Below are 15,211 nucleotides of genomic sequence, written 5' to 3' on the forward strand. Positions count from 1 at the left end.
AAGGCAGCAAATAATGTAGTGGTGGTGTGACGCATATACTACACGAAAGTTCTTCAAAACGAAATTATCAATTCCTTACTCAGGTAAGTGCGCACCACAGAGAGTCAAATCGTTAACAAGCATACCACTGTCACTGCCCAGCTTAAAGCATCTTCCGAACATTTGAAAGTCCCTGCCATGTACTGGTTACCGAAATTACACAAAAAAACATTTAAATTCCGTTTCATCTCCGCTTCGAGTAAGTGTTCTACTACTAATCTATCAGTGCTTCTAACCACATCCCTTACTACTATCAAAGAACTGGTTATTAACTTTTGTAATAAAGCTTATGAAAATAATGGTATTAATTATTTTTGGAATGTTAAAAATTCTTTAGAGGTTTTAGATAAAATACATGCTTTCAATGGTCCTTACAATTCTGTTGACAGTTATGATTTTTCTACTCTGTACACTACACTTCCACACAATCTTATAAAGAAAAAGTTTTCGTATTTGATAAAACGGTCTTTCGAAAAATCTCATTGTAATTTTATTTGCTGTAACTCGTTTAAGGCCTTTTTCTGTAACGAAAAAGGAAAGTATGCTAGATACACTTACTGGAAATGTGAGGACATGATTGAAGCTTTAAACTTTCTGCTTGATAATATTTATGTACGTTTCGGCGATAAAGTGTATCGTCAGGTAGTAGGTATTCCTGTGGGCACCAACTGTGCCCCTTTCATAGCAGATTTATTTCTATATGGCTATGAATCTCAGTTTATGACCAAACTCAGTAAAGACCCATCATTGTTACATTTGGTTGATACATTCAAAAATACCTACCGTTATCTGGATGATATTTTTTCGTTGAATAATCCAGAGTTCTCTAAATATACTTCAGAAATTTACCCAAACGAACTTACTTTAACTAAATCTAACATAAACAGCAACAGTTGTCCTTTTCTAGATTTAGACATTTCAATTTCAAACGGGAAACTTCAAACTAAAATTTACGACAAAAGAGACGATTCTTCATTTCCTATTGTTAATTTTCCTTTTTTAGACGGCGATGTGCCGTTGGCTCCATCATACGGTGTTTATATATCGCAACTCGTTCGGTTTGCCCGTGTGTGTTCTGATGTCATAGATTTTAACGAACGTAATCAATGCATCACTGGTAAATTGTTGTGTCAGGGATTTCGATACCATAAGTTACTTAAAACTTTTACTAAATTCTTTCATAGATACAAAGATTTGATAAGTAAATTTGGCTATACCTGTAGAAAGCTTATTAAAAATGGTATTTCACATCCTAAATTTTATGGTAATATTGTACTTAAAGCGAGGAAATCACTATGTGATCCTTGTAAACTCATCGAACCACTAAACAAACTTTTAAGTAAGGGTTATCGTACCAATATTGTAATTAGATCTCTGAATATAGTTCACATTGGCACTAATATTGATTTTGTCATTAGCAAATTAAAACATAACTAAATTTCATTATCTTTTGAGGCGAGATGTATAGAGACACAGACACGTTAACTTTTATTTCTATAGAAGTCGCTCTTCACTATACTACTACCTGTCGATACATTTATTTTTGGCATTGCACAAGTCATGTCTTCTTATGTTCTTTGACTATTAATGACGTTAAAATACTAAATCCCTGTGATGTGTTTTAGTCGATTTTAGTCTCTGATGCATGCTTTTTTACTATTAATTGTTTTTGGCTTTTAACTAGCTGTCAGTAACTGCGAGTACTCTCAAATCGTATTTTCTTGTTAATTCGACCTGTTGATACTGTTTATAATGCTTTTTTGTTATTTTTGTTATTTATATGGATCTTGTCTGTACACCAGCTTTGATTATTTGTAATATCTTCAATTTTTCACTTATTCTCACAACATTTGTATAAAGTTCAAGATTATAAAAAAAACGGTTGTTTTTCTGAAGTGAACATTGATTGGTTAAATATTTCTCAGTGTGTTTGAATTTGTTTGTTAGCTTTTTAGTCATGAATGTTTGTCTCTAATATTTAATTTACTGTGCATTTGTATTCAGATATCGCAGATCAAATTTATTCGTTCATTGTGTAATCATACGTTTTTTGATTGAGTTAAGTCTGCCAATTGATATTTTATTGTATGTTTTTCTATGTTGTGATGTTATGCTATTGTTTCAGAAAAAGGGAGAAGGTTTGGATCCATTAAAACGTTTAATCCCGCTGCAAATGTTTGCACCTGTCCTAAGTAAGGAATCTGATGTACAGTAGTTGTCGTTTGTTTATGTAATATATACGTGTTTCTCGTTTCTCGTTTTGTTTATATAGATTAGACCGTTGGTTTTCCCGTTTGAATGGTTTTACACTAGTAATTTTCGGGTCCTTTATAGCTTGTTGTTCGGTGTGAGCCAAGGCTCCGTGTTGAAGGCCGTACTTTAACCTATAATGGTTTACTTTTTAAATTGTTATTTGGATTGAGAGTTGTCTCATTGGCACTCACACCACATCTTCCTATATCTATTTGACAAAGGATTTCTAATTCTAGAAGGTGTGTTCCTGACATTCCTGACAAACTTGATAATGTCCACTACGAAACAAAATAATTAAATTTTGCTAATAAACGGTTTTATAAAATCAATTTTTGCAATAGATATAAACATAAGGGTCTTACAAAAAAAGTGATGCTTTCGATAACGGCAGTTAAGTTGTCGACAACCAAAAATGGGCACATAAAATGGACCAAAGTGATACCGTTTTTTTGTAAATGTCCACTACGAAACGGGCCAAATCTCCTTCCTGGTTTTAAAATTATGAAACCAATATCAGTATACAGCGTTTGTACGTGCTTTTATGAAACAGTCACGTCACCTACGAAACAAGTATGGCAGAAAAACCGTTTCGTAGTGGACACTACCACTAATATGCAGTCGTTTTTTACTCTCTTTTCAATTATATTCGTGCAAAACAAATAACAAGTGTAAGTTTCGCGTAACTTTCAGTATGTTTTTATCAACAAAGAATAGGGTTGATGTCAACTACGAAACTTTTTGTCCACTACGAAACGGTTTTGTCAACTACGAAATTTATCAAAATGTCCACTACGTTACATGAGTTGTACCTTCATATGTAAAGTACTGTGTAGTCTTTATCGATAAAAAATGGTTCTCCAATTCAGAAAAAAATAGATCTTTCTGGTATATAAATTAAAACAAACTGGAATGTATATAGCATACATTTAAACGCAATAAGATGTGCTTTTAGAAGCAGTTTTGTAGTGGAAAAATGTCGCCTACGAAACAGTACATAAATTATTAAAATAATATCATTTTAAAGAGTATTTAAGATTGCACTTTTTATTTGCAAACAGGTCTATAATAGATGTATTCAAAATAGCTCTTGAAATATAATTTTAGACAAGCTGATTTTACGTTTTTTGTGGGTCTGAAAATCACACTTTTATTGAAAAACGCCCGTATATATATGATAAGCGCAATACATAAAACAGCAGTACATCATGCAAAGAAAAACAATACTGGTATCAACATGACCACTGAACTGGCACATCAAATTAAAGACTTAGTTTAAAACATGTTAAAGCATCTAGAGCAAAAATGAAAAACTAACATTCATGTAGTAGCTATTATATACTTATAGATTATTACATGGCATTTTCCATATGGCCCTGGTATCAGCCCTAGACTCCCATATCAAGCCAGAGGGCTTTAGCCCGAGGGCTTGATATGGGTTGTGGGCTGATACCATGGACCATATGGAAAATGACATGTTATAATCTATTTATCACATATTTTCAAGCAGGAGAAAACAAATAGCTAACACCAAATTATGTTTGATATTTCATCAAAAATCAAAAAGATATTGAACGAAAAAAATAAATAAATGTATCCGACTGTGAGTTAAAAAAGTTCGTATCACAGTAGGTTAACAAAGTTTTGTGAACAGTTTCAGAAATAATAAACAATAAATATATTAATTCTAAGAATTTCAAATATTAAACGACTTTAAAGTGTTACATTACAAAAGTAAAAAAATGCTTAGGAAGAATCCTATATCGCTTCTCATTCCAGTATGGCGTCATATATATTTTCTAAATTCTTCATGACGTCAAAATTTTACGGGAACTTTTGTGACTTTTCACTGTTCTTCTACAGCAGATTTAATTTGTAACTTTCTAAATTTCTTTTCATTGTATTCAACTTGTTTACAAATAGCATTTGATTGACAGGTTACCGGAAGTTAAACTCGGGGGCTTGATATGGATTTCGAGGGCTGATATCGATATCGTTCCCGAGGGCTGATAACCAACATTGACTTCCGGCTATTATTGGCCATGCAAAAACGTACATATCAGTACAAAATATGTGATAAAGCACTGTAATATTCTCTGGGGCCGTATATGGCGATATTAAGAATGACAAAATAAGCAGCGTGTTCATTTGTATTCCACACGAATAATGATAAAATAATATATGGGGTTTACATAAATCATATCAGACTGATACCAAAGGGAAGTAACTCAACGAACGTTAATCAAAGTACGTAAAGTACTATATAAGAATAATGTTACATCTCCCTTCTCAACACAAATAAAAATAAAATAAAATACACAAGCTATACAAATACAAAAGACAAATTCAATTAATGTTCCAATATAAAGTCAGTGTTCAATAATTGTCCTTGCATAATAAAGTTCATTAAACAAGCATAAAAAGACACAAAATGCATGTATATAGATATAGGAAGGTGTGGTGTGAGTGCCAATGAGACAACTCTCCATCCAAATAACAATTTAAAAATTAAACCATTATAGGTTAAAGTACGGCCTTCAACACGGAGCCTTGGCTCACACCGAACAACAAGCTATAAAGGGCCCCAAAATTACTAGTGTAAAACCATTCAAACGGGAAAACCAACGGTCTAATCTATATAAACACCATATATGAATAAGAATAATATATAAGCATATACAGGAAGTTAAATTGATTCAATGATTTAAGGCTTTACTATACGTCCAGATCTTGTAATGTATAAACCATCAGAAGGAATTTGTTGGGTTTCTGTAGTTTCTGTATCGCTCGTTATTTGAGGCGAGTTATTTATGTTCGAAGTAGGTTCGGCTAATTCAGGGGGAGTTAGGTCGCACTGCGGTTCGTAACGAACAGGGGGTACAATAGTGTCATTTTCAACAGTAGTAAGGGATACTTCCTCTCTGGTTCCTATTATCCTCGAGGCCCAAAACATAACAAATAGATAATAAGGTTTTGGCAGTATTTGGCCACAGCTTTATCTTGAATAAAATATAACATATATGATATATAATATGTATTTAAATTGGCAATCTTGCTCTGAAATATATTTATCAATGTCTGTATTTAATATATATATAAATTATAATGTGGCTACCGCAAATTATGGCAGACCACTAATATAAATATATTTAAGTAATACGTCTGGTACGAGAAGTTGACTGATGAGCCCTGGTAATCAGAGGCTATTATTACTGTTCACTGAATATATGAATGTTAAATCCAGCGCAGCGAAATGTGCTCTGCCAATGTCCAACTTTTACATCTACTTTATGTTCACTAGTTGTCTCCTACTCTCCCATCTCAGTACCATTAGCAGAAATAAGCTGAAATATAAACTTAAAAGCAGTATCTGGTTTCTTACTTCCATTCAGAACAAATACACATTTAACACAAAATTAATTTACATTGGGAGGATGGTGGTTTTTTTTAAGAAGATTATTTTCTCGTCCAATTTTCGTCTTCTGAAACCTTGCCGTCGTATTTCGAAAAGACCAAAGCGAGGTTGCGATCAAACTAATCAACACAAATGTTAAATACCAAACAGTGAACCACCACCTACCCAAATTAAAATATTAGAGTTTGTACCCAATGGATAACGGGCTTTAAAATTCTAGATTTTAAATCCTTTTATCCTCGAGGCCCAAAACATAACCAATAGATAATAAGGTTTCGGCAGTATTTGGCCACAGCTTTATCTTGATATATAATATGTATTTAAATTGGCAATCTTGCTCTGAAATATATTTATCAATGTCTGTATTTAATATATATGTGAATTATAATGTTGCTACCGCAAATTATGGCAGACCACTAATATAAATATATTTAAGTAATATGTCTGGTACGAGAAGTTGACTGATGAGCCCTGGTAATCAGAAGCTATCATTACTGTTCACTGAATATATGAATGTGTTAAATCCAGCGCAGCGAAATGTGTCAAATTGTCCGATAAGATCAGAGTAACAACTTGATCTGATTGGACAACCGCCACTGAAAAGAGGGGGTGAAGCTGCGCGAAGCTGTGCCAAATACAATTTAATATATTAACTTTCAAGTTACTTCCTAGTAACTTACTTGAAACGTCAGATATAAAATGTTAACATAACAGTTGTATCTAATTACAGTCGGGGAAGGTTAAATTAATGCCAAGATTCCTGATGATCATTTCTAATCCTCCCTGGAGGTTATTCAAGAAAATGTTATTTCCCAAAGACGTCAAATGCACTCCATCTTTCATTAAGAATAATTCATTAGCCTTTATCTCAGGGTAATGGATGTAACAACCATCTGTTTTGGTAAACAAATGATGATATAGAGGTATTAACCCTCAATCTACATTTTTCCATGGCATTAATATTGTCAGAATAACGCCAACTTGATCTCGGAATAATTTGAGACCAGACAAAAATTGTGTCCAACATCAGTTGACGCATCCAACTGAACTGTTTCCTTATTAGTTCACAAAGAGTTTTTGTACTTTCTTTCCCTATATCATTGCCTCCAATATGTAAAACTAATATAGTTGGCGGATCTTCATATTTTCACATGGTTCTTTTTTGTTTTTTCATGTCCAGCACTTTACCTCCACATTTTCCCTGCCACCAAATATTTACTCCCATCCTCTGCAGCCCCAAGTTTACCCCTCCCGGTCTTCCTCTGGCTTCCCCAAAGGCATGCTTAATAATCGAGGATCCAACGATCCAAACTAGCATGTCCTGCAGTTCTTAGAAAGCAATTATTACTTGCTTATATTGATGCAGGACATACCATTTATTTACATAATACTATTTATTTAAATGCCAGCTCAAGACTGCATTACGAAATAAGCAAATAGAAACATATTTACACAAATAAATGTACATATATAATGTTCAGGCACATTTAAATCCTAATGTATCGCAAAAAGGCCTGCGACTTCCAACGTCCCATTTCTTTAATTTGTTCATCAGAAATACCATCTAATGCGCATGTAGTTGCCATGCCAATTCTAAAGGAATGGGACTTAAATCCATTGTTTTCTATACCAATTACTGACAGAGACCTTTTTAATAATGCTGAAAACTGGTATCTTGTAAGGGGGGATCCATCAAAATGACAAAATAAAGGTCCCAGATAAGGTGGGCGAACTTTAATAAAATTAGCCATTATTTGTGCTGGACATATATTTTTGTTTTTCTGCTTAGAATTAACGATTGTTGTTCCAGAACCAAACTGATCAGTTTTAGATGACGTCAATAAAACCTCTAATCTTGTATCACAAAGCTTTATATTTTCAAATTTTACAGTATGCATCTGCTTATTTTTGCAATCAACTGTTCTTTCACATACTCTCATAAAACCATGAAAGGCTAGCGAAAATGAAGTCATAAACAGTTTTGTCTCATACCCGTTTTTGCAAATCACCGCCAGTGACCTCAATAATTTTTCCAATATATCTCTTGTTATAGGTAATCTAGTGTCCTTTTGATTTGGGCCCCCCAACCTTTTTATTCCTTCAATCAATTTTCTGACCACAAATTTCTGTGTATTGTCTTCTAAATTGTTGATTTTATTAAAGCAACTTAAGCCTGATATATAGCCAGATACTGTTGAGTGGGACAAATTCTTTCTGAACATATAAACAATGAATGATGTAATAGCCCTTGAACAAAATGCCATTAAACCAGTAATTGATTCAAGTTCCTTCAGTGCCATTTTCTTTTTTGACAAGACCTGATCAAGCATAAATTTAAGTTTATCCAGTTTTTCGGGGGGGGGGGATTCTAACAAACATAAGTACTGTGTCAATTTCAAGGCCTAGAAATGTGATACATCTAACTGCCTACATACTTCATTAAAAGTGTCCATCAAAATGGTACAATTATCCGTTGAACTTTCACCAGCAAAGAAAAAGTCATCCAAATAGTGGTCTAAAGTCTCAATGCCAGCTTTCAATGCAACTGTTTTATGCAAAAAGGTGGCAAATTTTTCAAAGAGGGCACATGATATAGAGCAGCGTTCAGGCAGACATTTATTAATATAATATTTCCCATCAAAGAAAATTCCCAGAAAGTCAAAATCAGTGGGTGAACCAATAAAATTCTAAAGGCCTGACTAATGTCCATTTTTGCGCAAAGCACGTTATTTCCTAATTCAGAGATCATCCCAACTACTTTATCAAAAGAAGAATACTTTACTTTACAAATTTCTGGATCAATGAAATCATTCACACTCCAGTTTGTAGGATATGACAAGTGAGTTATAAGACGCCATCCCCCGTCATTTTTTGCAACTAACCCAATAGGAGATATTCTTAAAGTTGAAATTGGTATTTTTGAAAAGGGGCCCAACATTCTACCAAGATGCACTTCTTTTTGTAATTTTAAATTAGTTTCGGTTTTGTGAACTTCTGCCGAAATGAGATTGCTTGCAAAACTCGAGATCCTTGGACCAGTATAGTTTAATCTAAACCCCTCTATAAATCCCAATAATAACATTGCTGCATCAGTTTTGTTTTCATAATTTGACAGTAATTCTCTTAACGATTTAATTTTGACTGGGGTTTTGCCTTTGTCCCATAAATGCTCCAGGAGAACGGAATCTTGTGTTATTTTGCATTTGCCTAGGTGCAAAGGGTTGAAAATTAGAAGCTGTTTTCTGTGGTGCTTGAGGCCGGGCTGATCTGAATCTCTGAACAATCCCAGGTGACTGAGGATTATTAGAGTTAGTCACTTTGCTATTAGTGCAATATATAACCAGATGTACCCCACTGCATTTTAAACAAGCATGTTTGTATGTTCAATATTGTTGGGTGCACGTCCCATTATAATTATATGCATAGCATTTAAGAAAATTGTTTGTTGGTTTTTGTGCAATATTGAACTCTGGCCCATTAATTGGACCTGCTGGTTGCATATACAATAACCATAGCTCAGTGTCTATGACAGACCAGGATCCAGCAGGATCCTGTGATCTACGTAGTCTAAACTGTTCATCATACAATTTCCATCCTAAACCTGCATAGCGTTTAGCCCCTAACCTGACAGTTTGCATATACTTCAACAGTTCTTGGAACTGAGATGTATGTATAGAACAATAAATACTGATATATATTAAAAAGGCATCCGTCCATATACCTATTGTGGTAATTCTTGTTTCCTGTTGCTTAGGTTGTAATATAATCTGTCCCTGATTAAATGTAAGTGTTTGATTCACTCCTGTTATGTTTTGTGAATTATTTAACAAACTGCCCATATCTACATATTCCCCATTTATTACTTTTTGTTTGACATTTTGCGAAACGTTTCGCGCTATGTCATCTGACGCCTTAACCGTTTCAATGGGTAAGGCATAACCTGTGTTAATTAGGGGTTGGTGTAATGTTGTATTACCTGGAGCAGGGTAAATTGTTTCTGCTGGCAGTGTTGCTGGGATCATTATTGGACTCTGTGGTAGTACATTAGTTGTCACAGTGTTTGAGCCGAGCTGTACAGGTGGTGTTCCACTTGTTCTAGGTAAATTCCTGGCTAATCTATCTGCAATATTAGCAGTCGCCTCTTCCTGTTGCTGTTTCGACTTCTTTGCAGCTGCCGCTGCGCCTCCATTATTTGCCCTGCTTGTCGGCACCCTTTTTCTGCCGGACCTCCTATACATGATTTGAAACTTAAAGTGTATGTGTTATCTTCATTCAAATGAATACATGTACTTTACCTTATATATATAAAATATTAAAAGTGAATATGCGAATCCGGAACATACGAGTTTATCAAAGCCGGTTCCGGTTTTTATGCCCACCGTTAACCGGAAATTTTGTCATTACAAGTTTGTCAATAAATAGTCAAAACACTCAACTTTTTGCTCATTTTTGTCCTGTATTTAGATGAACTAAGTTATATACTGCATCAACTTATATGCTGACAATAAGCTATTTCAAAATTCCTCGTGAAAACATTTGGTTGATTTGGAAACCCTTCATATCCCTAAAGTACGGCAATAACATATCATAGATTCCTTCACACTTTCAAATTGCATAAAAAATTATTGTCTAACACAATCTTGGTTTTGATTTATTTTGGCTGTGACCGTTTACTTAAATTCGTAATTCATTTGCACATTAAATTTTTGTATGTTTTAAAATGTCGCTTTTAAATAAAATTTCAAGACATCGGGATTAAATCGATATCAATCCGTCTTTGTCGTATATCAATATACACTTATAGCCCTGTATCAAACCTATTTTAGGTGTTATTTCAACTTTTTTAATGAAGATTATTTTCTCGTCCAATTTTCGTCTTCTGAAACCTTGCCGTCGTATTTCGAATATATGACGTCTATTACGTCTATAAATACCACCATCTTGACTTTCTACAATGTAAGACCTACTACCAGGGTGTTGACTAGAGATAACAGCAGGTTTCCAGAGTCCACTACTTCCCCTTATTCTGACAGAATCTCCAGAATTTAAAGATTTTAATGGTCTTGATCCCTTGTCATAGTAATTTTTTTGATAAGACTTTTTACAATCAATTTTATTCTGAAGTTCGTTAAATATAGGTGTTTTTGGTACAAGTCCCTCTAGAGTGGTAGGTAGAACTGATTTGAGTTTTCTGCACATCAGTCACTGTGAAGTGGTATATCCGATATCCAAAGGAGTTATGCGATACTCCTAGATAGCTACATATGGGTCTTTACCATCCTTTTTACATTTATTAAACATATTTTTTACAGTTTGAAATGTTTAAAATCCCATTTTTTCGCAAACTCACTAAACTCTTGGGACGAATACTGAGGACCATTGTCAGAAACAACGGTCTCAGGGATACCAAGTCTAGAAAAAGTACCCTTTAACTTATTAATAGCAGTTGTACTTGTAGTACCATGTAGTTTATGGACTTCTAAATAGAGACTATAATAATCAACTATAACAATGTAATCGGCATTATTCCAATAAAAAGATCAGTTGCTACAACTTGCCAAGGATATTGAGGAATTTTGTGCGGTTCCAATGGTTCTTTAGCATTAGAATTTCTACGTTCCAAATTAAACAAACTGAACACTTTAACACTTAGTTCGAGATATCCAATGACATTTTAGGCCAAAAGAGAACATCGCGAGCTCTGCAAATGCCGTTCTCTACTCCCATGTGCCCAGTATGAATTTTTTCTTATATGAGGGCCCTCAAACTAGTTGGAATAACAATTTTGTGTCCCTTAAAAATAATACCACTATTCACAGAAAGTTCATCTCTATGGTTCCAAAATTCTAAAACTTGTGCTGGGCATTCACTACGAGATTGTGGCCAACCTTCAAGAATTACAGATTTTAAAATATCAAACTGGGGGTCTGACAACGTGGCCTTTTGGATTTCCTCTATCTTTCTATCACTAATCGGTAGACTAGAAAAAATCATCTGAACTTGTGCCTCAAAACTATCAGAAAGACCAGGATAAGTGTCCGATAGAAATTTGCGCGACAGGGTATCAGCCACGAGAATTCATTTTCCGGGCAAATGTACAACATCGAGTTCATAACGCTGTAACCGTAAAATCATGCGTTGTAATCATGCGGGGGCGTCTTATAATGATTTCTTCATAATTGAAACTAGCGGTTTATGATCCGTTTCAACCCTGATACTACGGCCATAAATGTATTGGTGAAATCTGGTACACCCAAAAACAATTGCGTACATTTCTTTTTCTATCTGTGCGTAATTTATTTCTGATGTTGTTAAGGATTTCGAAGCGTAAGCAACCGGTTTGTCGTCTTGCAGTTAGACTGCGCCTAGACCGTACTTGGATGCGTCAACTTGTAAAGTTAAGTCTTTGGTTGGGTCATAATAAGAAAGAATCGGACTGGGTGACCTCGTCAAAATCTCCTTGACCTTTTGAAATGCCGCGATTTGGGGTTCATCCCATGCAAATTCAACATCTTTATTCAATATGGCTCGCATTGGGCTAGTGATTTCCGCTAAGTTGGGCGCAAATTTTGAAAGATAATTGACCAAACCCAATATAGTCTGTACTTCAGCTTTGTTAGAAGGGGGTGGCATATCCGAGATAGCCTGGACCTTTTGAGGATCTGTCATCTGATCAGATGAGGTTATAACATGACCAAAATAAGTAACCTCAGTGACCCCAACCTCTAATTTATCATCGTTAAGTTTCATGTCTTTTTCGCGAGAGATCTGTAATACTCGCCGCAGATTTGAGTCATGTTCTTCCCGGGTTGATCCGTAAACCAGTATGTCGTCGACGATCGCGACCAAACCGTCAAGTTCTGCATAGCACTCGTCAATCTTCGCTTGAAAAAGGTCTTGTGAGCAATTTAGACCAAATGGCAACACTTGAAACGATAACGACCGTAGGGTGTATTAAAGGTAGTAAAATACGAAGACGGCTCGTCAAGACTAATGGTCCAATAACCTGATCCGACATCAAGTTTAGTAAAACAATGAGCGTTCGATAATTGGGGCAGAATATCCTCTAATGTTCGGATCGGATAGTGCAGACGCTGAATCACAGAGTTCAGATCTTTCGGGTCTAGGCATACCCTTAGCTTACCATTAGGTTTTTCGACAACGACAAGGGAATTAACCAAAGGTGTGGGGCCGTTTACTTTACAAATAATGTCTGCGTTCACCATGCGATCTAATTCGGACTTTAAACGACCACGTAACGCTACAGGGACGCGCCGTGGGGGATGGACAACTGGGGGTACCTCTGAATCAATGTGTATTGTTGCCTTGCCTAAAAAAAGACCGACACCTTTAAAAATATCTGAATAATCTTTTTACACTGACGACTTGGTCATTGGGTCAGAGTCAGAAGTACACGTAGTTTCAGTGCTGTATACCAATTTGATCAATTCATAATCCAAGCAAGACTGCATGCCTAATATTGGTGGGGAATCAGTATGTAGACAATATAATTCTAATTAACTATTAACAGAACCATGTTCACAAGGGAGATAACAGACGCCAAGCGATGACAGGGCATTACCATTAAAAGCAGTCAAGATACGAGGGGACTTTTTGAGAGTGCCATTGAATTTGAGACTTTCAAATATATGTTTAGGCAAAATATTCACTTGAGAACCAGTGTCAAGCTTAAACTTACTTGGTTTTGAAAAAAAACTCTTTACCTTATTCTTATCATTAATGAAGGTATTATGTTCATTTATACAATCAATAAAAACTCTTGGTCACTGTCACTATCTGTGTCTAGCACTACTTCGTCTACCCTTTGTTTGGATCTGCATACTTGGGCAAAATGATTCCACTTTTGGCAACTGTTGCACTTCTTTCCCTTCGCCGGACATTCTTCGTGTTTGTAGTGTCTTCTCCCACAATTGCCACATCCTTGCTGTGAAGAATAACGATGGGGCTCGACTTTAACTCGATCTAGGTTGACTGGACCCGTCCTAGTTCGGTCAGACGTCTTGCGGTTCTTCCTAGATGAGGCACTGTTATACTGCGAGTGTCTCGGAAGATTTAATTCGTGTACGGCTGTAGACGGTTCTAAATTTGTCATCTCCTTTAATTGTCCTTGACTATACTCAAATGCCTGCGCGATCTGAATAGCTTTTTCCAATGTCAATGTGTCACCTTCGTTTAAAAGTTTCTCCTTCACTTTAGGCGAACTTGTCCCGAAAATAAGACTGTCTCTGATCATCTCGCCAGTGTCCTTAAAATTACAGTCTTTAGCAATGAGCTTCAGTCGAGTAATAAACTGCTCAACAGTGTCACTACTTTGTGTTTCATATCTAAATTTACACCTTGCAAGTAAAGAGTTCTGCTTTGGTTGAACATATGCAAGAAACTTGTCAAAATAGACAGAAAGTTTCTTTGCATCGTCTTCACTTAATTGCCATGTGTTATAAATATCTCTTCCTTTTTCACCAACCCACAATAGTAGATAAGTAATTTTTACCTTCTCGTCTTTTTCGGCGAGCGGTCCATCGAGGATGAGTCCCTCATGTTGTTTGAATTTTTTCCAAGTATCAACTAGATTTGTTGAATCCCAGTTCATCAGAGGCTGTGGAACTCCGTTAAGATCCATTTCCCGTATTTATCTGGCACCATGCAATATTCTCTGGGGCCGTGTATGGCGATATTAAGAATGACAAAATAAGTAGCGTGTTCATTTGTATTCCACACGAATAATGATACAAATAATATATGGGGTTTACATAAATCATATCAGACTAATACCAAAGGGAAGTAACTCAACGAACGTAAATCAAAGTACGTACAGTACTATATAAGAATAATGTTACAAGCACTAAAGTAATTCAAGCATTAAAGCACAACTTGAAAAGTATGCAACAAGATATTCAAGCCAGAGTATATAAGTGACCTGCAGCTCGATGAGATCAGCGCAATACCAATTGAAGCTGAACTTCACAAGAGGCAACTTAGCCTGCTATATTCTATCCTAGCAAGTGAAAACACCAAACTAAGGAATCTAATGGAAAGACAACTGATTGTTAACTCAGAAAATCCAGATAGTTTCTTTCCAAGGGTGCAAGAAATCTTACAGTACTACAGCTTAACTCCAATTCACGAGCTAAAAGAAAAACTTCCAACAAAATTTCAATGGAAAAAACAAATTAATATAGCCATAGCCGATAAATGGACAAGTAAGCTACAAACCGATATGAAAGAAAAATCCACTTTGAAATTCTGCAATACAACAGATCTCAAAATACACCAGACTCACCCAGTATGGAACTCTCTACCATCAGTAACATATGAGGTAAAAAAGGCACAAATCAAAGCCAGATTACTGACTGGTACATACCTTTTAGAATGTGACATACAGAAATTCAAAAGGGAACAAGAAAAAGCACACTGTACTCTGTGTCAGCTTGAAACAGAAACATTAGAACACTTCCTACTCAAGTGCCCAGCCCTGCACGAAAAAAG

At 35.4% G+C, this 15,211-nt stretch overlaps 1 protein-coding gene across 1 annotated transcript; it reads right to left on the reverse strand.

Moving 5' to 3' along the window:
- Positions 1 to 13,463: 13,463 nt before the first annotated feature.
- LOC134711118 (uncharacterized) lies at positions 13,464 to 14,345 on the reverse strand. Its single transcript, XM_063571563.1, has one exon. It carries the CDS (start codon positions 14,343 to 14,345, stop codon positions 13,464 to 13,466), a length of 882 nt encoding a protein of 293 aa, XP_063427633.1.
- Positions 14,346 to 15,211: the final 866 nt, after the last annotated feature.

Source organism: Mytilus trossulus, chromosome 3 (assembly GCF_036588685.1).
Source record: "Mytilus trossulus isolate FHL-02 chromosome 3, PNRI_Mtr1.1.1.hap1, whole genome shotgun sequence".
NCBI classification, from domain to species: Eukaryota; Metazoa; Mollusca; class Bivalvia; order Mytilida; family Mytilidae; genus Mytilus; species Mytilus trossulus.